This window comes from Passer montanus, unplaced genomic scaffold (genome assembly GCF_014805655.1).
Source record: "Passer montanus isolate IOZ18808 unplaced genomic scaffold, ASM1480565v1 scaffold20, whole genome shotgun sequence".
Classification (NCBI taxonomy): Eukaryota; Metazoa; Chordata; class Aves; order Passeriformes; family Passeridae; genus Passer; species Passer montanus.
The window spans coordinates 6697729-6723943 of NW_024366592.1; the positions used below are offsets into that span (position 1 = coordinate 6697729).

At 40.8% G+C, this 26215-nt stretch overlaps 1 protein-coding gene across 3 annotated transcripts in view; it reads right to left on the reverse strand.

Annotated features, from left to right (window-relative positions):
* LOC120501714 (potassium voltage-gated channel subfamily KQT member 1-like) overlaps positions 1-26215 on the reverse strand; it is a 415370-nt gene that overhangs the window by 153582 nt on the left and 235573 nt on the right. For all 3 annotated transcript variants that reach the window (XM_039708327.1, XM_039708326.1, XM_039708328.1), the window contains exon 16: positions 20931-20992. In XM_039708327.1, the coding sequence (XP_039564261.1) occupies positions 20931-20992 (62 nt within the window). The remainder of the gene's footprint in view (positions 1-20930; positions 20993-26215) is intronic.

Below are 26215 nucleotides of genomic sequence, written 5' to 3' on the forward strand. Positions count from 1 at the left end.
TGGAGAGAATGCCAGTAATTCCAGGGACTGAGACTTCCAGGGGGTCACAGTTAAGGTTCTGCTGGTTTATGCCAGGATTTCTCAGTTTCTGTGTTTTTCAGAGGGGATGAGTTTTGCTGAGCAAGGCATTTTGGAAAGACATGAGAAACCACTGGGCAATTTTAACTCTCTGTTAACAAAGATTTTTTTTTAGAGGATTTGCTTTAACTGTGTCACAGTGTGTGTTGGAAAACAGTTGCAAAGGGAAAGCTGCATTTCTGAGAGAAATTCTCTCAAGCTGAAGTACTCTGGTGAACACTGAAGATTAAACTGCTTGATAAAGGTAATAAACAGAAGAGTTTAGCAGCAGTGAGTTCAACTTCAGGTTTCTGTACCTGTCCACCCTTCCTGTCATTCCTCTTTCTGGAGGAGGAGAAATCCATGGGTAGAGAGCACTCTAGTGCTGCCTGGACCTCAATTTTAGACACAGAAATCTTAGATACTCACTGTGACCTCAGGATAGCTGGTTGTTTTCTGAACAGCACTCTTACAAATATCACATCCCTCAGATCCACACAAGCCACACACACAAGAGTCTGACTCTTCAGAGAAGCTTAAAGGATCACTGACTAACCATATGTGCAACCTGGTTAATGATTTTGTTCAAATGGCTGAAAGGGAGTTATCTTTTTGAGCAGGGTATAATCCTCCTTGTCCTGCCACACCAAAAGCCCAAGCCAGCAATGTATTTTTAACACCAAGGGTTGTTTTGATTATGCTGGCCTGGTTCTACTTTAGGGAGTTCCTTTAGCCACACACAAACCCAGCTGCAGCTCCTGCACCCTTCAACATGTTTTTACACCCACTGTTCTGTTGTTCAGAGACAGCTCTCACTTGCAGAGTCTAAACTCAGGGTACCTTGTCTTTGGCAGGCTTATCCTGAACTCAAGAGAATTTTGGGTCTTGTGGCATTTAAAAGGTTCTGGCTTTTCTTGTGGGGCACTTTTTTTTTGCAAAGGAAAACAGAGTTTAGCATCTAGGATGGATGAAAAGATGTCTCACAGAGAGGTGACAGCATTATTAGTGGATAGTTATAAGGGATGAGCTGGCCACAGCAGAAATTTCTTTCTAAATCCATCATGTAGTGGTTAGAATGAGGCTCTGAGGCATGGATAGGCATGGGCCATATGTCTGGTTTTGAGAAAATGCTAAATAATGTCTTCTAGATACTCATAAAGCATCTAATACTGCAAAACCTCTTCCACTTGGTAGTCTGTGTAGCACTGACTTCCACAGATGTAAGTTTATTTGGGGAAATGAAAATAGCCTTAACTTGCCTTTGATTTTAATTCTCATTTCATTGCATAACCCCTTCTGTCTATAAAAGCATACAACAAATTATTTAAATGAGATATTAATGGTATGATTTTTTTTTAAGATAATTTAATTTTGCTTTCATTTAGAAGCACAAGAGTCTGCTTCTCAGAACCACAGGATTTAGTCCCAACCAAGACAGAGACCCATGTTACAGAAATGAACTCATCAGTTACTGAGGCACAGGAACTGAAAGCAGACTTGTGTAAAATGTCAAAAGATTTCTCACAACTGGGCATATGCAAATTAAAAATTTAAAAAAGGAATTAAAGCAATATACACAGGCTGAGTGAATCAGAAAATTAACTAGAAATGGAACCTGGCTTCCTGCAGAAAGTGTATACTCTGTATCTGTATATATTTATAGCTACAAATGTAGAATATATATTTAGCAAAACTGACTCTTACCAGAAGAAAGTGCTGACAGTCATCTCAACTTGAGATGTCTATTAAAAACTCAGAGAGAGAAGGAAAGCACTGTTCTGATGAAGGACTGAGCAGAACAGATCTAAACTGCTTTTGCCATGCTCTCCCTGAGGTTAAGATCCTGGCATTACAGGTATTTATAAGGTTGGTTTAATATCTTGAAAAATGTTGCTCTTCTCTCGGTATTTAAGAGTATTTTTCACTTAAACCAGCAACATGGAGAGATAATTAAAAAAAATCCCTAAAAGCAAACATCCAAAAAAAGGATGCATCTCATTTTATGTCAGCTCTGTTAAAGGTGAGTGTCAAATTTAAACCCAGTCATCTGAGAGGTACCTCAAAGGCAAAGCCACCTTTTCCACTTCTGGATAGACACAACAGCACTTCCAAGTAAATTCTCCAGCTTTGGGAGACTTCTGACAATTTGCAGTGAAACCCTGAACAGCTGCTTGCAGGAGCTCAGCCCCATCAGCTCTGATCTCAGCCAGGTGAGAGCCTGGCTCCAGGCCCACCTGGGTTCCTACAACTGCAAACTGCTCTGTATTAGTTATTTCTCTGAAGCACATTAAAATAGCTCGAAATGGTATTCAGCAGTTTTCAATATCTGTAGTATTTCAGGCTGATAACATCTACCACACACACAAGTTATAACACCTACTTATCCCAAAATCTCACTCTTCTGATTACATCACTGAAATCTAAAGAATTAGCTCTATGTATGTCAATAGGCTAAACAGTCATTTTGCAAATATACTTATCTCCCTACACCCTTTGAAAACACAAAAGTTATTTTCCAGGAGCTGTTGTATTCAGTATTCAGTGAAACTTCAAGCTGCTTCCTTCAGCAAGGGTCAGTAATAGTCAAAATGTTTGCATACAACAGCAGAATTTTTCCTAAGCTTTGGAGTTTTCTTTGGAAAGTGCAAGGATTTCCCCCCCCCCCAACCTATGTATAAGGGACACTTCTGAAAAATTGGGGTCAAACAGATTTGTTACTATGATCAAAGCTGAATCTGTCAATTTTGACAGCTTTACTGAGCAGAATGCAGCTTGCTGCAAGCAAGGGGTTTTATGAGGGAAGTTAAAATCTCACAAAATGTGTCTTTATGCAGCCCATAAAGGAAAAAGTCCAAACTAAAATATTCCACTGATATTTAACACACATATGAAGTATTACACTGCTTGTTGCATGCCCTGAAGATCAGAAAAAAAGCTAAAAAATCAACAGCTAGAAGGCATCCTGCCTTCCTGCAAGGGTCTCCAGCCTACATAAACATGGTCAGGAAAGGGGATAAGGTGGTGTGGCAATAAATCCCCTGGAAAACATGGAAGATACTGCTGGAAAGTAGTTCTGTTGTTTGCAGCAGTCTTTTGTGCTCCCTGCCTGCCCCCTCCTTGGAGAGCAAACAACACAGGTGCAGCACAAGGGCTGGATGAGCTGTGGCCCCTCCAGGAGCTGGGGGGCTATTTGGGAATGAGGAACAGAGTTTTCAATTTTCAGTGGAAAACACCAGCAGAGCTGCCAGGAATCAGCACAGAGGCTTCTCATGTTGCACTCTCAGTTACACTGAGACCTGTCCCTGGATATCAGGGATGCAGAGGAACCCAGATTTTTGCACAGAAAAACCACCCTAAAGCTTTACCACTGAAGCTATTTCAGTGTTGATGCTTTGGAGACATTTCCCCCCTTCCTGTACTCTTTCCCAGAGCTGGAAGATCAAAAGGTGCAGTGAGTTTGCAGAGGATGTTTGTAAATTCTCTCAAAGTGATCCACACACATTATATTGCCATGTTACTGAATACTGGAGCTGATGCTTTTTTTTTCATCTGTATAAACCTGGCTAAAAACATATTTGCCTTTTTTATTGTCTTTTAACTCAGGCATTTGCTCTCATACAACAGGGAAAATTCCTTTTTTGCCTTTCAGTGCCATCCTTGTTGTGCATTGGGGATCAAGAGGAATGTTCAGAACAAATGTGTTGTGGAAGGAAGTGAATGAAAGCACTGCTCAGAGATTGATATTTTCCAAGAGAAAAAAGGGGAAAAAATGGAAAACAAGACAACAAATCTCCTACACAGGCAACTAAAAAGACAAGCTCATGGTATTCTGAGGCAGAAAGCACAAATGGAGGGGAAACCCAATCAGAACCAAGAAATCCAAGTCAGAAGAGCTGAGCTCTGCTCCACTCCCAATCCATTTAAATGACAAAATCATGTGCAGGCCAAAGTCTGCAGGAGAGTACACCTGTGTTGCCATAAACTTGTAAGTAAGTGCAGAGAATTTCCTGCTTTGCTCTTGGAAACCCTGTCATTTGTCAGCTACAGAGCACACGGGAGGTTTGTTTCCCTTCCTCCCAGTCTTATGTGGGATTTGGTTGAGGTATGTACAAAATTTTCCAGGCTCTTTACACCAGAAGTCTTTGACCAAGTGCCCACTAACTCCCTTAGTATCAAATGATTCCCCTTCCTATAGATATTTTGAATTTCCTGAGGTTTTCCCCTGCCTGTTCTCAGAGCTTCTGGAGATTACCTGTCTTCTGGGAGAGACTGGCATGGACCCTGCCAGGAGAGGTATTAAGCATCTCTAGAACTGCGGGGATTGTAATTTTTAAACAGGACTGTGTTCAAAAATCTCTGGAGGTTTTCAATAGAATATTATTTTTCTTTCCATACTGGATGATTGCAATAGAAATATAATGTTCCCACACATGCACAAATAAAATCATCCGCTTTGTACCTCCTCCTGAGCCTGAATGAAATGACACATTTTATGGGAAGCACATGAAAGAAAATTTTAGCATTTATTTATTTTTTGATGTCAATTCAGTAGTTGAATGAAAAGAGTTGAGTTGACACCTTTGCTGAGCTGTCAAAAAACCTCCAACAAAACACATCCCCACAACAAAAACCAAGACTTCCCCCCTTCTGGTCTGTGTCTTCATATCACTACTAAAAATCCATCTGAACCCCAGCCTTTTTAACCAAAGAGCAAGATGAATAATAATAATAGTAAATCTAAACCCACCCCAAACCATCAAAAAATAGACAAATACTATGCCACCACCATGCCCATAATGTTTACCCCAAAAAGGGAAAGTGGCGGAAGGAATTCAGTTACTACTATTGATGTGAGAGGCAACCTGCTTAAGCACTATTTCAGTTGCATGCAGCTTGGAAAGGGAAAAAAAGAGGGAATGAAAGAGAAAAAAGGAGGAAATAAATAATCCACATTAATCAAACCCTGTCATATCTTCACACAGAGACATGCTGTCTGACAAGAAGGCCCTTTTAAGCAAGTAAAAACATAGGGAAAAAATATCAAAAGATCTGCTGCATATTTTTTTCCAGTTTATTTTTCCCCTTTTCTTCCCTTCACTAACAATTTTTAAGAGGCCAAAGATATTCCAAGTGAAATGTCACCATTCTTACAAGCTTAAATAAACTATTTATTAGCGGTAGACTAAGTACTCTGAAGAAATTTATTTGCCCTGGCAACAATATTTATAAATGACCTATGAAATATTATAACATTGTAGCAGCAGCAGCCTTGCAGTTTGCCTGTGAGGATCCAGTTCCAGTCAGCACAAGTGCATTTAGAGGGGGAAATATTTCTGCAGTGCATCATGCAGGCAGCACTTGGGAGAGGATGAAAAGCCCACGAGCACAATCTTTTCTTTGACGCTGGCAATAAATAAATATAGAAGCAATAAATAAATAAATCATTCAGTTCCAGCAGCCCTTTTACAGTGCCCATCAATGGAGTGTGTGCTGCTTGTCCAGGAGGGGACTAAATGAAACAGGGAGCTGAGATCCTCAGCCACAGCCCCACGAGGAACACAGGTCCCCATTGAGCCAGGGACACACGGGCTGCTCTTTACGGGGCTTTTTCTGACCAAAACACCTCAACAGAAACCCAGCAATTAGCTATTCCAAACAGAACTGCTATTTTGAGAACAACAAACTTCATTAATGCCTTGGGGGGGAGAGGGTGGAGAGGGCTGAGAAGTTAAATGCATGTGTGCACACAAAGGTGTAAAATTCAGACTATTTAAATGCTAATAAATACTGTATTTGAGCACTCATTCCCCCCAGTGACAGAGAAGCCAAAATCTATTTGGCTTTGCACTACAAAGCTGTTTTATAAAACAGCCTAAATTGGTGATATTTGTCCTCCAACACAGGACAGATAAGAAAAAAAGGAGAGAAAAAGAGGAAATAAAACAGATTATTAATTCTAAAACTGGATAAAACTTCCTCAGGTGAAGATGGCAGTTTTGACCATGGAGGGAAACATGAATCAAGGACTTCAGGGTTAGGTTTCTTGAGTATTTTCAGTTCAAGTCTTACTTTTTTTGTTGGGTGTTTTTTTAGTAAAGTAGTCACCACACAAAAAACAAAATATTTTTTTCCCCTGAGTATCAGGTATATCACAGGGAAAAGTCAATAGAATCTGCAGATATCAAAAACCAGCTTTTTTTTTTTTAGTAAAGTAGTCACCACACAAACAACAAAAGATTTTTTTTCCCCTGAGTATCAGGTATATCACAGGGAAAAGTCAATAGAATCTGCAGATATCAAAAACCAGCTTCTTGTATGTCCATCTTTGTTTTCAATGAGGAAACAGTTAGGAGAACTAGAGGCACAAACACAAATGTCTCCTTGGGATTTAAACACAGAAATCCTCATTTGGAAGACCAAGAGATGTCATGAAGAACACATCTACCTAAAACATTGCAAGACTGACACAATGATTCAAAAAGCCCCCAGTTTCCAGCATTTTGCTGGTCTATCATAAGCTGTCACACTGATGCAGTAGACTTCAGTGCATGGGTTTAAGTTTCCTAAATGTCCTTAATTGCTCACTCGGATTTTCTTTTTCCTAACTGACCCCTGATCATCAAGAGATGTCTTGAAGAACACAACATGTGCCTAAAACATTGCAAGACTGACACAATGATTCAAAAAGCCCCCAGTTTCCAGCATTTTGCTGGTCTATCATAAGCTGTCACACTGATGCAGTAGACTTCAGTGCATGGGTTTAAGTTTCCTAAATGTCCTTAATTGCTCACTCGGATTTTCTTTTTCCTAACTGACCCCTAGTTCTTTGCACACCAAATCTGAACGTGCTCAAGGCAGAAAGCCCTGCTGAGATGTGGTCAGGAGCAGGTCCCAACAATGCACAAGGCACAGGGCGTGTCACGATTTTCATCTTGACAAGAACATCGAGCCTGAGCTCATCTAGGGAGTGGTCCTGGACAAGAACCTCCACTAACTTGGCCAGGGTTTCCTGTTTATAACCGAATAAGGTGTCTTTTTTGCCCAGTTTGCAAAACAAGCAGGGCACTACCCACTGCTGATCCTTAACTTCTGCTTCCCAGAAAGACTTCTCACAGTACACAGCCATTTGTTCTTCTGAGGGGCTTTCTCAGGCTCATGGGGCTGTATGGAGGTGGGCACAAAAGAGTGGGTGTTTTTCCTCCCCTAAAGTGATGAGAATTCAGAATAGTGGGACTGCCTACAAAATTTCCTTGGGATTCTCCTATGTGTCCACTTGTGCTGCAGCCTTGTGAGCTTTAAGGATTTTCTCTGTGTAAGGTCCAGGTGATGATATAACCACAATTTAGACTACGGGACATCCCTGTGAGCTGAGGAACACCCCAGCTGCAGAGGAGGTGTGCTATGAACCTGCAAACCATGCCACGGCAGGTTCCTGCAGCCCAGCTGTGTGCTGGGGGAATGGGGAGCAGACAGGACACAGAAGGCAGTGTAGCTCCATGCACCTCCATGTCCTCACCTGCAGGGCAGCACCACGGCCTTTCTCCCGAGGCTTGTCAAACACCGATGTCAGCAGCCCAGGGTTTAGAAATCAAAACAAATCCAGTACCTGGAGCACAAATCAACTCTAGAAATGATCAAGACTCAGGCCAGGGATGTGAACATGGGGTGAGGGCTCAAGAATCCAGCTCAGTATGTGTGGGTCTGGAGGGGCCTCTCCTTTGATCACACTGAGGGACAGCCAACAAAGCAGCAAAGATCTATTTTCTTTGGAAAACAACAGGCTAAATAAATTTTGCCAAACAAATTTCAACGGATTAATGGTATTCACTTCCCAGCTTTATCTTCAAGACATTATATTTTCCATCCTTCCTTCTTACTCTTCCCTCCTCCCCCCACTGGTGTTCCCTTGCTGCTGGTCTTTGTGTAGGGGATGGAGCTCCACGTGTGCCGTGACAATGATGAAATGAGAATCAGAAACCGAGGCTGATACATTAAAAGGCGCAACACAAGATATATTCTGTTCCTTGCTGAATCCAACTTGGTCCACTCTGCCTGCTTATTCTAGTTAAATGCACATGTCAACATATAAAAAGTTATTTCAGACTGCAGCATTTGGTTCCCTGAGCCAAGCCAAATGAACACAGGAATAGCAACAGTACACACGCCAAGGAAAATGAATTTTTTTTTTCCTCCTACTGTGACATTTTTGAAGGCAGCCAATTATACATTAAAAACATCATGAATGAGCAGTGTAATTTTGGAACCATAACTTAAAGTGAAGTATTCCTTTAAGTATGAAATTAATATAATCATGACATTTTAACAGTTTTTCATGGTTCTGCATTCTCCTACAAGGACTAACTCTAAGTAAACCTATATGCTATATAAAAAGACCACAATAATCTTTTCCCACTAGTAAAATTGCTACTCTTATGAGTGCTACATATATAGGAATTTTTGCATACATAAACATAGTGTGGTCACTTGTGGGATCTATAGATTACATTGGGGGCATATTAAGGGAGTAATGCATGTGCCAAATTTGTTGGCGTGTTTTATAGTGTCTAGATTTTTCTATCCTGTGCTATTTTGTACATTTCCTGCCCTGACATAAATGACCTCATTAACAAGAAATTCTAATAAGTATACAGAGGGGGTTTTTTTATTTCAAGCCCTGAACTTTGCTGGCTACAGCTTATTTTTATTTTGTGACCTCCCTTTGTATGTATAATCTTGGAGGAGGAAAAAGAGAAGAAAAAAATAATAAAATGAAGCAAAATTCTGCTCACATAAGGGAGTTTTCTGCTGAATGACATAACCTCTACTCCAGTCTGAGCTATGGTCAGCCTGCTCTACCAGCCAGTAAAATTAAGTAAATTCAGAGAAGATATTTTAGGGATTGAAATTTGCCTTCCAAATACAAGCAGAGTGTTTTGCCTTCCAAGCCAAAGAAGGAAATCACACAGCAGCATATGGAGTACTCTATTCCCCACATATTAAAGTTCTGTTAGCTTTACAGCAGTTCCTGTCACCATTCAGTATCTTACCCCCCAAGCAGTTATGTTTTACACAGGATCAGAAGTCTATTTTTGCAATCCCACCTCAGGGTAAAACTCATTGGGACTCCAGGATCTGACACCCTTGCAGTGATCCCTGCAGTAACAGCCCCTCTAGCTGGGGCTAGAAATAAATTGGTTCTGAACATCAGATATACTGTTTTCTTTTGGAGTTTTTTCCCTCTGGATAGTGATTTCAGAATGTGCTACAGTAGGAGAGCTGAGACTACCTAGCAAAAGCTCCAGTTAGAAATAACAGCAGTATTCAGTACTTCTAGAGCAATCTAAGTTCTTTGTAGACTCTAAAAAATGGAGGTTGGAATGTAAAAAAGTAGCCATAAAAAAAAGATGTAGGTGCAAAAACTATAAATTTTCTTTTGGAGTTTTTCCCCTCTGGATAGTGATTTTAGAATGTGCTACAGTAGGAGAGCTGAGAGTACCTAGCAAAAGCTCCAGTTAGAAATAACAGCAGTATTCAGTACTTCTAGAGCAATCTAAGTTCTTTGTAGACTCTAAAAAATGGAGGTTGGAATGTAAAAAAGTAGCCATAAAAAAAAGATGTAGGTGCAAAAACTATAAAATATCAGTCAGAGATCTATATGTTTATGGCACACACAGTTAACAAAATCCAGTACACCAAAAATACTGCTGCCTAAGGCACAGCCATACAAGGCTACAAACTAGGCTCCAGTGACACCTGAAGCAGATTCTGAGCTCACACTCCAAAATCCTCTAAGAAAATCAAATTTGTTTGCTACTTCCACATCCAGCAAGGACAACTTCTTGTTTTGCCTCCACCCTTCTCCTCTGTCAAGCTACCATTTCCCAAGCTCCTGCTCCTACCCTGGCCTCCCCTCCCAGCCATCTCCCCCACGCTGCACTGACGCTGCTACCCTGGGGCAGCTGCCCCCTGATTTAATGATGAGGGTGAATGGAGAGGTCAGAGCTAAGGGGGGCACAGAAATGTGTGTCCTGAGGGCACTGCTGTGGCCTTGCCTACCCAGCCCTTCATTTCTGAAGATGGATATCCCATTTACATGGTAATCATAAATATAAGGCTTTACGGTGAGCATACTCTTTGGATATAGTCCTGCCCTTCAAAAAATGATTTCTAACTGGCCTGCCCAGACTAATTTCAGGTATGTAAAGTGGTGCTGGGAAAAGACTGCTGGGCTTCAGTTCCTGGGCATTCATCAAGGACATTCCCCTTTCTATGGCAATACAGAACTTTTTAAACAGAGTGGAGAAAGCAGCTATTTCTCCTCTTTGGCTGCAAATCCTGAGGCAAACCAAGCCCTGCACAAAGGTAGAAATGCTCTCTGTGTGGCACCCACTCAATCTTGGTATGAGTTCCAGGCTCAGCCTCCCACAGGCAAGACTTGCTGCTGGTGGCTTCAGAAACTCTGCAGATACCTACAGTGACAAGTTGTGCAAAGCTGCCCAGCCCTCGGAAGGCAGTAACAAAAGTGACATTAACAGGCAGCTCGTGGTAAGGCTGAGGAGGAAAGTTAAAGACATCGATGTGTTTTGAGCTGCTGTGAAAGAACGTGGGCTTCTGCTGCCTCCTAGGGTATGTCCTGATGGCAGAGCCTGGGAGAGACCTGAACTCCTGCAAAACTTCCCCAGGGCAGGGATGGTGCCAACGGGTTTATGAGGGCAGAGAGGCCAGGGTGTTCTAGTTCTGAGCATTGACTTGGCCTTTCAGCTGCTTTTTTTTCCTCCCCTGGACAGTGTGTAAGAATATAAACCAGAGTCTGCAACAGCTACTTACGGTCAGTACAATTAAAATGCCTTAAAAAGCCTAATATTTTAAATATACACTCTGCATTTCATGTTCATCCTCTTCCTTGTGGGAGTTTTGAGGCTTCAGCATTTCTGTTTTTCATGGGTATGTACACAGCAAGGATTAGTAGTAAATAATTTTAAGAATTTAAGAATGTTAAGAATTCTCACTCTTGAGGAACACCTCTGGTGCAGGTAGCTGGGCTCACAAGCTGCAGGTGGAAATGCAGGCTGAGGTGCAGATGTAAATGCTGAGCTCTGGGGTGGGAGCCCAGGACAAGAAGATGAACTGCTGACCTTTGGGATGACAAAGGGCACAGGGGCAGGTGACAGCCAGCCAGGTGAATGGACACTGGGACACAGCAGCAGCTGGGAATTGCCAACCTTTTGGACAACAAGGGAGATGAAAACAAGTGATGGACAGGAGATGGGGGCAGGAGCTGAAGATTCGGAAGGAGGAGGAGTGAGACTGGGCACGGGGAGACTGTGATGGGATAAAATCCCAGGGGTTCCTTGCTGGGATCCCTCCTTGGAGGCAGCAGCTTGGGCTGTTTCTGTGTCACTGCCCCAGGAACAAGTGGCTTTATGGAATGAGACATCTGGGACTCTGCCACCTCTGCCACGGCAAAGCTGGTGTGATGTGAGTGGGGTGTGTGGGGAGCCAGGCCAAGGAAGGGCCTTCAGTCCCAGAAAGTCTGACCTTGGGAGTGCCACTGCCAGAGAGTCCCAGAGGGAATGGTCTGACTGGGGAGTTCCCTTAACGTCCCATAACTGCACAACTCCAAATGCAGAAGCCTTTAGAAACACACAAGGTAGGAGGAGAGTTGTGATAATATTGCTGATAATCTCTGCAAGCTCTACTCCTGAAGAGGAAAGGCAGCTGTGTGAGCCAGTTCCTCAGTCCAGAGGGAGATCTGGTCAGACACTTAACCTGACTGGCACCACCAGCCTAGCCCTGTACTATCCCACATTTCACATTATACTGTTTTGGCTCTATTTCACACCTGTTAAAGTTGCTTTATATGCCTTGCTGTATCTTTCAACTCTTGAAAAATTCCTTTTTAAGTCAGTTGTAGCCTCCTATTTTTGTTAGTGTTTTTCAAAAGAGAAATGTGACTGAATTTTCAGTATTTCTATTTGTCAGGTTTTGAAAATACTGAGGCCACATATGCCATCTAACTGTGGGCTGCAGGTCTCAGAAACAAATACAGACCTGCCAGTTTGGTCCTTGATGGTACCTCCTAAACCAGAGCAAGCAGGGGAGATCTTTACATACAGCTACAGGAGGAGGCAGCTGGGGGGAGTCGGGCTCTGCTCCCAGGGAACAAGGGAAGGACAAGAGGAAACAGCTCAAGCTGTGCCTGGGGAGGTTCAGGTTGGACATCAGGGAGAGTTCCTTCTGGGAAAGGGTGGTCAAGCTTTGGAAGGGGCTGCCCAGGGAGGTGGTGGAGTCCCCATTCCTGGAGGTGTCTCAGAAGGCCTGGATAGGGCATTCACTACTCTGGGCTGGGTGACGAGGTGGGGATCTGACACTCCCTCATAAAGAACAAAGCACAGTTCTTCAAATACAATGCCATGAACAAACACCTGGGTAAAGTGCTCAGTGACTTAGTAATATTTATTTGTATTCTCACACTACATAAAAATGCAAAACTTGAGGATGGAGCCAGTAACAAACTAAGCACTGTCCCCACATGACCAGCAGAGATCTGAGGTACTCTGGACCATTCTCCTCCTCACGCTCAAACCCACTCCTCCTGGTCTCAAAGGACTGCAGTGTCTAACAGACACATTGGCCAGCATGTGCTTTATTCAAACACCACAGAACACCCTAACTTCTCAACAGGAAAAATATGATTTTACTTTATCTACACTATTTACTAGTAGGAAAGGTAATTATGCTGTAGAAATATGTATTACTGGCCTGCTTGCTTTTTTCCTGCTCCATAAAATTCAAAGTTATATATTGAAAAGGACAAACTGGTGGTAAATACAGGGAAAAAAAGAGTTTTTCAGTTTTTCTCTCCCTCACATCATAAGCCTCTATAGGCAGTCCCATATATGAATTTTCTGTTGAGTGAAAGTTCTCTTCCCTAGATGCAGCCAATACATCGGGGAATGTAGTCACATTACTGCAGCGACTTGGTGAGTTTTTTTTCTGGTTTTTATTTTTCTTTTCTTTTACAGACTGCTGTCATCCTGTAACTTGCCTTGCACAGCACTGTTCTTCATACTGCTTCTTACATATAATCCATTGCAAACACCCAGAGACCTGTTATAGTAAATTAGGCTTGAATTAGTCCATCCCTCAGCTGCCATCAGTGGATGAATAGCTCAAGGATTAAACAGATGCTTGCTCTGATTCAGCACCACAGCTCTTGCATGAAACAGAAATCCAACTCTTAGTCTGGGAACTATTTGAATAGTAAAAATCTGGGGTTTTTTTAGTGTACTTTCCCTGATCAAGATGAATTAGAGGTCAATATTACATGGCATTCAAATAGCATTAAAATTGCCCTGTAAATTACTGATCTGAAAAAATGTGGTAGGTGAAATAGCTACAGTAATTCTGAGGTAAAAAATACCAGAGGAAAATAAATTTTTTCCTATAAGAAAATTTATCTGTGTTCTCTGTGAATGCTTCGTGATGTTGGAACATCTTTAGTTCAATCATAAAAATGATTTAGAAATAAACCTGTTCAACTGAAATGCTCAGAAAATAAAGAGTATTTCACCCCAATTCTAATTTTCAGAAGGTCATTCTGAAGTGGAAAACTGGAAACACTTTCCTTCAGTGCATGATTTAAAACACATGAATGTGACACTTTCTCAAAAAAATGTTCCATTGGAAACAAATTGCCATTTTCAGATGGAGAAACATTCCAAACAAATATTCTCAACCTGTCTGTAGGAAGGGCAAGACTTGCAGTCCACAAGCATAACCAACAGAGAACAGTTACAAAATATATTTTTGCATAAAACTTTCTAAATTAAATTCTTTAACATCTGCAATAATTGGAGGTTGCAGAAAGTGTTCAAATGAATTATTTTTCCGTCAGAAAATAACAATTTTTAAAACACTGCAACACTGCTCATAAGAAAAGGCAGGATTAATGCATTTACACTTTTCTTTTTTCCTCAAGAGGATTGGTACAATACTCCAGTTTCACATTGCTAATCAAAGGCATTTTGATTTGGGGCCCAGGATCATGTAGAACATTATGCTTATTTAGAATAACCTATTAAAAATTTTAAAAAGCAGATGCAAAATACTTAGAGGTGATCTGATTTTTGTATTTCTTTGCACGTTCAGGTCAAAGCGCTTAATGGGAGGATCTGACTTTTTATTTTTAAAAAAGTCAAAATTTTGAATATATTCTAATTTTTTTTTTACCCAATAGTAGTAAATAAATGACTTTATTGCATCATAAGCAGCAGAACCAGCAGGGCTGTGACTCCTCTCCATTTGTGGCTGGACTTTCTGGCGCCTGAGAAGAGCCACACTCACACTGCAGTCTGTTCTGGGAGCAGGGGGATTTCCAGAGTGCCTGTCCTCTACCCAGGCATTGATTTTCTCTAAACCTTACAGGAAATCACCATCTCCAAGCTCAGGACCCTTTCCTCTGTGTAGGTCAAAGCCAGCTGGGATGCTGGGAAGGTTTTGGTGGAGGGCAGGAAAGCACGGACACGGCCCGTCATCTACAGTCTTCTCCATCCACGCAGCTATTTCCAGGACCTTTTTCCTGCAGGTTAAACAGCTGGCTGCCTCAATATGGATTAGATTCCCAATATTCTAACAGTTCCCTGCTGTGGTATTTCCCAGAAGCCCTAAGTCACTGTGGTGTTTTTCTCTTCCTCATGTGCTCTTCTCCAGGAGCACTTGTTCTTCTTCTGCAAGTGACTCTTCGTTTTTCTTACTAAAGGGAAGCTTTGCATCCAGCTAATTCCAGCTGCTCTGCCACATCTGGCTGTGAAACCCCTGCCCTGCATGCTCCAAGATGTCCTGGGCAGCACTGGAAGGGGGGGTTTGCTCCCCAACGAAGTTTCAGCCAAGAGAGCAGAGAAGCAACAAGACTGCACCAAGTGCCTAATCAGAGCAATCCTTGAGACAGCTCTAAATGAGATCAAACTGTTGGGGCTGGATCCCAGTCAGTGCAGTCCCTGGGGAGCAGACACTGCCATCTGCACGCTCATTTATTGGGCTTTGGAATTATTTAACGTTTGATTTATGGTGGTGAATTGCCTCCTGGCAAACATTCACTGTGCAAAACTCTCTGTTCCCTCACCCATTAAAAATCAGGGCCTGATCCATGTGAAAGCTTCCTGATGAGTTCACTACGTTTTGGATCAGGCCTCTTGGTCCCAAGACTGGCAGATAATATCCCATTTATGTCCAGTTTTCTTGCTCAAATTTAGAAGAACTCAAGTGCTTTCCATCAATGTTTTTATGTTTGCTTTTGGAAGAATCCTCACAGTGGGTCAGGTTACTGGGATATAGAAAGGATGACCCACTCTGACATACAAATTTTCCAAAGGATCTCAGCCTGAGGCAGACATCTGCCTCTGGGAATTTCAGCCCAGATGACTGGAGTTTGGCAAAGATGGAAGGAACTGAAAATAGAGCTCTGTAATGGAAAGTGGTGTAGAACCTTAATAATAGGAGGGTGCTACCAAGCACCACATATGATAAAACTCCACAACAACAAACATAAGGGAAGCATTGAGGGAGGATTCTTTCTGTTATGCCTCAGAATATATGATGTCTCTTCTCTTACTTGAAAGGGTATCAGAGTTAGCTCTTATTTTTGCCTGATCCTCCAGAAATTACCATCAAAACCAGGCAGCTCAAACCCAGCCTTTCTCTCTCAACTGTATTGAACAAGGTTTATCTGAGAAGCATGAGCCCATCCCAGACAGTCAGAAGAAGTCAGGACTACAATCGTTCATCTCTGCACTGAGGAGTCAGTAGCAGACTAGAAAAGCTATGTGGCTCAGATCTAAGCAGTTAAATTTTCATTACTTTGCTTGCAGATTAAAAGCCCATCTTGATGTTTCAGTTACAAGAACACAATTTCAGTTCTACAATACCCAGAATACCACAAAGACTCCCTTAGTCATAACAGGTGAAAAACATGATTTCACTCAGATTAATTCTGAAATGTTTGAGTCCCTATTTCTGCTTTCACCTCATCTCTGTCAATTCGCTCTTGATGGGCAGGATGTGAACACAGGAGCTGGAATCTTGTTAAAGACATTTAAGAAATTTGCTGCCATTTACACCTGCATAAATCCTTAGTAACTTCCCTGGCATAAATGGAAACACAATTTGGCTTGAGGCATCAGGGCTTTGTTTTTTTCTTACTTTTGTTTTGTTTTAATTCAGCAACAGATTAAAAATAAAAGTCCAATGACATCATGTTTATGGCACAGAGTCAATGGATTTGTGCTGGACTGCTCCAGAGTAAATGAGATAAGGCTTTGACCTAAGAAAATCCACATAACACCCATTTGCAAGCAGCCTGCTGAAAAGCTTTCTGTTATGGAATGACTCCATCTTTAAGGAACTGGGGGCAAACGACCCACAAACACCTTGTGGAACTAACACAGTTTTGTTAACAAAGGGGTTTATTTCAGACATATTATTGAAACCTCAAAAGTGTAGCATGCTCATATTGCAACTGACTCATCGTGCACGAATTTTCAGCTTTTGTTTTTCTTTTTTGTTCCTTCTTTTTTTTTTAATGCATTTTAGTTATGCCCATCACTCCACTCACAAATTAGGGGGTTAGAATGGAAATTCTTACCATCTTTTCACGCCTCTGGTGCTTGCAGGCACTGCCATGATAAATAATTTACTATTTAATGACTCCTGATGTAATCACAGCAGGAATCAGATTCACCAACATCCATCTCTCCATTGTTACCACTCTTCTCTGAGCCCATCTTTTTAGCTCTCAACTCAAAAATGAGTGTTTAAATTGGTAAAGAGAGAGTTTACTGCCACAATCCAACCTCTACATTTGTTTATGTTGGATGACATTTTTGTCCTGGCTCGCATTACTCAGATGGATAAAACTCAGAAGGGTTTGCTTTATTGCCCTGTTTTCTCTTAGTGTTCCTGCATTTTTTAAATGCTACCAAATGGTTGCTTTTGGCTCTCAGCATTATCACATGTTGTCTATAAGTATGGAAATAGTTATGGTAATATGGACGTAAATCATAACTGTAAATACCACATAAAAAAGACTGCCATATAATTATAAAAATACCTAATAGATTTCTTTTTCAAAGACAACACAGCTGTCCTTTCTAACCTTTCATTTGCAGATTCTTTTCTCTCCTGTTTTTATTTATAGGTTGCCGTGCAGTTTGACATAGCACACCATGATATTTGTTTCTAATTTTGAAAAGAAAAGGAAAAGAAAGAATACCCATTTCATCATAAAGAAGCATTAGTTTACAATTTTGAAAAGAAACTAACGCCAGCTCTAGAACATCATCTTGGACCCAATCTCCCTCTTAATCCATTTCAAAAGGATCTGTCAATGGCTACATACCACAATATAAAATTAAACCCTGCCATGGAACTGAAGGAGGGGTCGGCCAAATGGCACACATCACATGTTGGGAAGGAAGCCCCATTCTTTCTCCAAACATCTCAGTGGGTTATTTTTTTGTGAAAAGAACCACACTAGGTTATTACACTGGCCACAACAAAATAAGAATTTTATGTCCTGCTCAAGGAAAAACAGGTTAAAAATTGTTCCAGGCAAACTCCCACTATGCAATGTGCCATGCCAGTAAGAGGAGTGAAGCCCTGCACAGTGCTGATGTTGCCAAAAAGGGGTTTGGATTTTTTTTTTTTTTTTTGTCTGAGAGCTACCACCATCCACCATGCATTTTACCTGTTTCTAGCTGGCTTTGCAATGCTTTAAGGCAAAAAGGAGTAGATTTTTTTTTTCTGCTGTTGTTTCATCCTCAGCAATCTGGTTCTTACCTCTTCCCTTTTACTTTAAACTTCCAGAAGGAGCCTGTTTGGTCACAAAAGAGAGGCTGCAGGCACTGCTCTCATGCCACATGAATGGAAGGCTGTTATCTTTGTGTCTTTGCAACATTTTTGCCTCAAAGCTTCTACCTGTCACCAAGCAACCCCTTCAGAGACCTGTGCCTCTGCCTCTCTGTACAGCAAATGTCATGTTTTTACTGAAATAATAGCAAACCTCTCCAGGGAATGGAGTTCATCTTAACCATCAGAAATGTGTGCTTCCCTCTCTCTTACTTTGCAAAAAGAGTAATTATGGCTTTATACAGAACAACACACAGCTCTCAATGAGTTTGTTACACTCTGATTCCCTTCAGGAGAGGCAGCTAAAACAAATGAACTGCAAAATGCTGGTGGGGAAGGTCAGTCTGAACCAGAGGTGTGTTCATTGCTTATTGATACAGCTCATTTAGGCAGATAGCATTCTCAAATCCACACTGCATTTTTATCAGTCTGCACCAACTGGCCTTTGTCCAAAAATGTGTCCTTTTATCAGATGTGTCACTCCTTTGGGAGGCTGCCATCACTAGACTGGGTGACTGAATGTCAAAATAATTTCTCCCAGGGGAAGAGGTTGATCCCAAAGGTTTTCTAGTTCCAAGGGGGGGATCATTTTTCACCACCAGCTGGAGCCTGATGTCAGACATGCCCTTGCTTCATTTATTCTCCTCAGAGGTTGAAACTCAGCCTGTCCTTCCTGATTCCAATATTGTTTCACATTTGGACACATAGCAGTTTACTACACAGTGAACTGTTAGAGCAGGAGAGCCCTTGAGACATGGGAAAATAATTTAAGGGAAGCAGTCTGACAGCAGGATGCAGTAGTTTCTATTGTCCCATTAAAACAGAGATAGCTGGGAAGCTTAACTTTGCATTCATTATGTAAACATATGTATTTTAGCCTGATGTGCCAAAAAGATGCAAATACAAAAAGAACCTCAAACAAACCAAAACCCCCAAATTTACACCACCAAAACCTGAAGCAAACCAACACAACAAATATTTGCCTTTCTTCTGCATCATGTCTTCTTACTTAGCAGGGATATGAGACTGAAGCCTTGTACACCCGAAAGAATGAAAATTTGTACTGAAAGATCAAATTCCCTGGGTTCCCTCTGAGTCTGGCATTTATTTTACATTTGCAGTTTGGTCTGAGAACAAGAAGGAAGTTGCAATGATTGACTCATCTTATGAAAACATCTTGAGAAATTTTATTCTTTTCTATGTGTTTTCTCCACAATAAGTGGAGAGAGGGGGAAATCACCAATTCCCATGCAAAATTTAAAGTTTAATTCTTAAAACACAATAGCAGCTTGGTCTTGCCCGCTAATGGCTTGAGGTGGCACTGACTTTATTTACAACACGCCTAAATTAAAGGCAGAACACAAGCAGGTATCTGCAACAGAGATCAGTCACCAGAGCATTTCCTGCATCTCCTGTAACATTCCTCTTCTTATAGCAAGATGCCTCTGCAGCACTCTAAGTCAGGCTTTGAAATAAAACTGATCAAACCACAGCATATTGTGCTAAAGCTGGACTAAGTCCAGACACACTAAAAACTTTCTCACCTCTCCTCTTCATAAATATGGAGAAGTCAGGAGACCATGAACTGCTGCTTCCAGAGGTATTTACAATACCAGCAGCATTTCTCACTCAAAGCACTCCAACTATTATCACAGACATTTTATTGCTAAATTTCCAATCTGTATTGGGGGTTTCTCTTTATATGCACATTCAAGAAATCTGAATGAAGCTGTGGTATGAATTTACAGACTATGCAGAGGCCAGAGAGCAATTTATCTCTTGCAAAGTGAGTAAGGCAATCTGAAGGAAAGCCATATTCACTTTGAACAGCTGTGGCTGCACAAGGGATCAATCCACTTTAAAATTAGCTCAGATAATGTCTTTATCTGATAGGCTGATTCTCTGACACTGAGCAAGAAAGTTAAAAATCAGAGAAAATCTGTCCTTTGACAGTGCCGTGTCACATATTTCCAATGTTGTTCTAGCAGTCATCAATAAAAATTTTATTTTTGATTCTATTAGTTTAATTTCAGTTTCTGCTTTTTGGCAAGATGCACAATTCTTAAGAATTATGAGGAGTTTCTTGGAGTTTCTTTCCTCTTTCCTTCTCACCTCACTTCCCCAGAAAAAAGATGAAAAGAGAATTTCTATGACAAATTTGTGTGAGACAAGGATACAAACAGGCAGTGGATAACAGGCCAAATTCAAATGGACTTTTGTCTCAGCACCATCACACTCCCCAGCAAAGCCACTGTGCTGCTTCTGCCCACACAAAGTACCCTGATGGAGGGACATGAACTTTTAGAGGTAGGTGAGAGAGCTGACTAAAACACTGCCAGGGAAATAGAGTCTGAGTTTTGAGCAAACTTGTATTTTTGTTATAACTTGAGTGGAAAAAGCTCTGGAGAATGTTTGGGAGAGGTCTAAGACAATAGAGCCTCACTGAGCTTTGGCCTTTGGGCATACTGCTAAGTAACTCTAATTAATAACAAAGATTAACATATTCCTGGAGAGAAGACAGTGAGGGAGAGGCAGAAAATGTGCAAAGGTAACAGCACAGAGGGAAAAAATGCAGTAAACATTAAAGAATCTCAGGATTTGTAAATGAGATGTCAACTGCTGCTATTCACAAAGATTCCTGACACTAACATTTCTGTTTAATTCACTAATTCTTGTGTGACAAACACCAGCCAGTTCACAGCACTTGTATACAAGATGTGTCGTTTGACTTCAACATGAAAGCAGCTCCTTTTACAAACGAGAACCAGGACTGCATAGCAGGTAAATGGTTAATGCTGAACACCACGCACATGAAACTTCATCAACTCCCTCACAAAAATTAGGATATTATTCATTATTATGGAGCCCTGTAATTCTAAAGTAAATCATGCCAAGATACTATCTTGCAGGTCTCTAGATCAGATATCATTGCTCAGAAAAAAAAAAAAAGCAAGCTTTCATGCACTTACCTTATCCTCCAGCCGGATCAGTCTGGCTCCTATACTGTAGTATCCTTTGTCTACCCCTTTTTCTAAAGAAAGAAGAATAAAAATGGGACATTCATTAGGTGGAGAATAAATACAAACTATGAATTATATCTATGGTATTCAAAGCAAAAAAAAAAAAAAAAGGCTGGTAATAGTAGGGTAGCATAAAATTCATGAACCTAACAAGAAAGAACGAAACAAGTGAGAGTGGCTGGAGAGAAGGGAATTAGTTTGTCAGACTGACAAGATTAAGTTAGTCTAAAGGGCAATTTCGACATTGGTAGAGGTAGTCTGTGGACATGAAAGAGTATAGATGGAGTCTGGAGTAACATTGTTTTGCTGTTTAATTATTTCAGTAGCTGGATGGAATGGGCAAGGTACCTGGGCCCCACCTGAAATTTTGAATATTACTGGCCTGAGCAAGGTAAACTTGCTCTACATAAAGAAATCAGAATAGTTTTGAGCTGGGGCTGCAGGTCTAGCAGGCAGCATATCCAGGGGTGCAAGGGCTGGAGTAATAGAGATCCATCCATCCATCCATCCATCCATCCATCCATCCATCCATCCATCCATCTCCTCTCTGCAAAGGGGTGACATTGGGAAAAGCTCTTGCATCCTCATTTTCCCTCCTACTCTTTATGAGGTCTGCTTAGTAAAGCCCAGTTACACCTCCCACTGCAAAGGGTGGGATTGGGAGCCAAGAGTGAAAACTGTGGAAAATGGGGTCTGTGCTTTCTGCTCACAGGATCTGTTGCTAAGGAATGCCACAGTTTGAGGGTATTATTGCACAGGGAATGAAGCACAGACCCACACATATTCTGAATTGGGAGACAACATTCACAAGTTAAAACCCACAGTCCAATACTGAAATAACTCACAAGCTGATGCAAATGGAAGTTGGATGTTTTTCTCTACTTAAGTGTATTTCCAACACCTGGAATAATTACTCCTGGATTTTTTCATGCATTGCTCCATTTTCATGAGTGCTTAAGGTCTGGATTTTAAGGCTAACTATGTCAATTTTGCTGAGGGCATGAGCAAGGCTGAGATATGAAGGAAGGTAGGCTGAGATATGAATTTGCACTGTGTCAGGATTCACAGCGAGTGCTTGTGTGTGCTCATCACATTCCTGGATTTCTCAGGGAGTCATACTTGCTTTACCATTTATATTTGCTATAGGATGTGTTTAGTGATCTGTTTGCAGCAAAGTTCACCTCAAGGTAACTTGTGCTGCACACACCACAACCCCAGAGGAAGACCAGCAAAAGCAGTGCTGGCAAGAACACTTTGTGATTTCCTTCTCCTCCTCACACCATCCAGAACCTTTAAAAGGTCCTGCACCCTTGGCAGCTCTTTGTAGGCTTAGAAAAGAGAAGTGTTTCCCCAGAGAACCTGCAGGAGCAAATAAAATCAGGAAAGAAAATGTGGGACAGACAATAAGTGACACAGCTTGGCTCATACATGTGTACTATTCATCGTTCATAACCTCAGAAACTTAAAATGCAAGTGGCTGAGGCTCAAGTTTATCTCTGTGTTCATCTCTGCCTGAAATGAATAATTGGCTCTGCTGTCTACTTTCTAGTTAGTAAATCTCTAAACACATCTTTCAAAGTATATATCAGAAAAAAAGCATGACTTTTAAGATTTCTAAATTGGGATGTGGTTTGAACAGCAGTGGGCAGACAGTATTTTTGTTTAGGTCTAACCTCAAAAAGTCCCCAAAACCTGAAGAAATACTTAAAAAACTTTTTCTTTTAAAAAATAATAAGTTATTATTTCTTTTCAAAGAAATAATAAAATAATAATTTCCTCACCAGCTCTAATTCCATCCTTCAGATAATCACCAAGACATCCCAAAACAATTTGTTTCCTATTTTAGTTATTCCTGAAACTGTGTGGAACAGGAAAGAAAATAGGGAGCAGATAAGCAGTAAAAGACTGTATTGTGGCATGTGGCACTGCTCTAAGATGTGGAAAATCAGAAGTGGAAGGAATGATGCACGTGGAGGGAGCTGTGTCTCATACACCCGTGTGCTGGCACGCAGGATGTGAAAGACACAAAATGCTGTGGTCCTCCCCTGTTTCTCATCAGCTTCCACAGGAATCAGCATCCAGCCCTAATTTACAAGCATTTCCTTCTAACAGAGACCATCTTTAAGAGCAAATGTGGTGTGTGCACAATTCACCAAACACAGGGGTAAGGAGGGAGGGCACAAGTTCAGATAAAGTTGCTCCAGTACGTGTGATTTCTATCTCATGTTTTTGTTTCTCTCTTGAGTCTTTTCTAGATAGATGATTTCAGACTTCATACATCATTAGATTGTTTGTTTTTACAGAGTTGAAAATATTGCATGGCCAACTATAAATATGAAATGTCTAAATTTCTCCAGTCTTCGCTTTGTAATCCAAAATAACTTCCTTTTAGTATTGAGTTCTTACTCTGTGTTGCACTAAAACAGAGATCAGCTAAGCAATCCTTAACTGCAACGCTTATGGGAAAGGCACAGAGACAAAGAATGAAAGGAAGCACAATTACTTATAACTGGATGAAAATATATATGAGAAAATTTTATCTCAGAAAAAAAATATCAAAAGCATCTTGCATCACATGGTTGGTATGATACAATCCCATTATTTTATATACTTAGATTTGAATCTGAGAAAATACTAGTAAATATGAAATAGGCATTCTTATTCAGGAGACTGAGTAGTTGTTAATACAGATTAATAATAATAATAATAATAATAATAATAATAATAATAATAATAATAATAATAATAATAATAATAATAATTAATATGGACATTTCTTCCCTGGAAGTCTTTGCCTTCCTGAGTATTCTACTTTCAAACAACACAGTCCTATATTAATTTCCGAATATTTTCACAAAGCTGGCCCATCTATTTTCCTAGTGAAGAACAAGATATGCCTCTTGCAAAAAACAAACAAACAAAGGAAAAAAAAAAACAACAAAAAACCTCAAATATTTTCAGGTTTACTTCACACCAGTTCAAGACATGATAACTCTTTCCCCAGATGGAAGAACATGCTATAAATAACACAAACTGATATGAACAGGAGGAAGAAAGCAAATCAAAGGAGGAATGGCACCTTAATCTTATTTTTTCACACAGTTAGTGTGCTACATCTCATCAGATTATACCAAACTTAAAATAATTTTTTTTTTTTCCTTTGCTTAGGGAAAAGTATTTATGAGAACCTTTAGGACAGTGAATGAATTTCAGAGAGATGGTCTGAAAATGGTAAAAGCTGGAAATAATTCTGCTTTATAGAGCAAGAGTCCTTCCTTGATTTTTACACAGCTAGAGGGAAGCTAATTCAAAAATATTCCTATTTTTCTGAAAGCCATTAGCTTCTTTTAAGCAGAAAATGAGGAATTTGGCCAAATATTCCGGATTGTTGAAGACAACTCAAACCTTTTGTCCCAAATTGCAAGGCAAGATGTATTCTATTTGCAATCTGTTAGAGGTGTGGCAGTTGTCTTCTGTTAACTGGGCAGTTTTTCTTCATCTCTTCCACAACCAATCCTCCCTCCAGGGACACATCTGCTGATAACAGGCCATTGAATGTCCCTGCATGACTGATAAGAATTACAGCATCCCACTGGGGAGATGCTCCGCCCAGAGGGAGGAGCCAAGCATTCCTAACTGGATAAAATCTGAGATCCTGGGACAGCAAGACAGCTTCTCCACTGGATTCCCAGAGGAACAGCTGCCTCTTCCACTGGATCTTCAGAGGACGATTCCACCCTTCTACAGGATCCCTGCTCCAGCAGAACCACACCTGACACTCCAGGAGGGCTGTAGCCACCATTCCAATTGGATGCTACCAGCATCCTGACCAACAGGGTGTCAGGTTTTATTCTGACTGTCAGTGTTGTTTTGATTTACTGCATTGTTTATTTTATCTTTTTATTTTCTTCCCTAATAAAAAACTGTTATTCCTGCTCCCATATTTTTGCCTGAGAGCCCCTTAGTTTCAAATTTCTAACAATTTGGAGGGAGGGGGTTTACATTCTCCATTTCAGGGGAGGCTCCTGCTCTCCTTAGCAGACAGCTGTCTTTCCAAACCGAGACACCTTTGTAAATGGTATCTCAGAAAGCAGAACAGCCCCCGCAGGAGGCAGCGCTGCCTTATTTGGCTGCCTCGGTGCAAATGCCACCCTCTGGACCTGTGTTTGCTCCAGCTCTGCCAAAGCTCCATCCAGGGATGATTTGGATCAGCTTATGGCAAGATCTGGATTCTTGGGTTTGTAAACTGTGCATGCTACTGAAAAAGAAGGTCAGGATTGCCCCTTCAGGCCCAAAAAATAGCAAATAACAAAGTTGCCTCAGTCATGGCGGCTTTTGGTTGGAGTCTCTTTTCTTGTCAGTCCGAACCTTTTGCAGCTGATTGGTGGAAGGAATTAAAAAAGGTAAGGCATACTCCTGGATCAGGCACTTGTGATTTCCTTTGGACAGCCTAAAAAGTAAGCTGCCAAAATATTTTCATCTCCAGGAGGGGTGGGATGAATCAGTTCCCGCAGAAATATAGGTATCTCTCATTTCAAATATTAATTGATCCCAAAAAGATAAAATTTAAGCTGAGCATATTTATTATGTTTTAAAAGATACAGTGACCCAATTTCTTTTTAACAGATGGGAAGGAAAAAGTATCAGAAAGCTTAGGTGGCACTTAATGGAAAGGAAAAAAAAAACAAAAACGCAAACAATGGAACTGTCAAAATTTTGCAAGAAAGCCCTTCAGGCATTCCCACCCGTGTCATGCAGAACCAAGAGGTTCAGATAAACTGCAGATAAACATCAGCTTTTTGTGTATTTTTCTGAACCCAAACACTGGATCTTTTGTTTTACCTTGGCATTATTCTTCACCTTTGCTCCTGAAAAGCTGTAGTAAGTCTTGAAAATTGCATTCAAAAGCAGTTAACTCCATAGTGTGTAGTGAAAGTCAAGCAAGACAATATATTTGCATCGCTGTATGTGTATACTTTGTTAATTCCATAAATTCAATTATATGCTCTTTCCCTCTACATCAACACTTTCCATTATTAAGGCATATGTTTATTATTACAGGAATCTGTTTCATCTGACAAAATAGTGTCCCCTGGAACACTGCTACAGCCTTCCAATGAAACTCAGAGAAAGTCTTCTGAATATACTCATAAAAGTAGGGTCCAGGTCCTTGGAAGATTGATTCATTATCTTAGTGTTTTTAAATCCACTCCTGCTTGAAGGAGTTTCAAAGA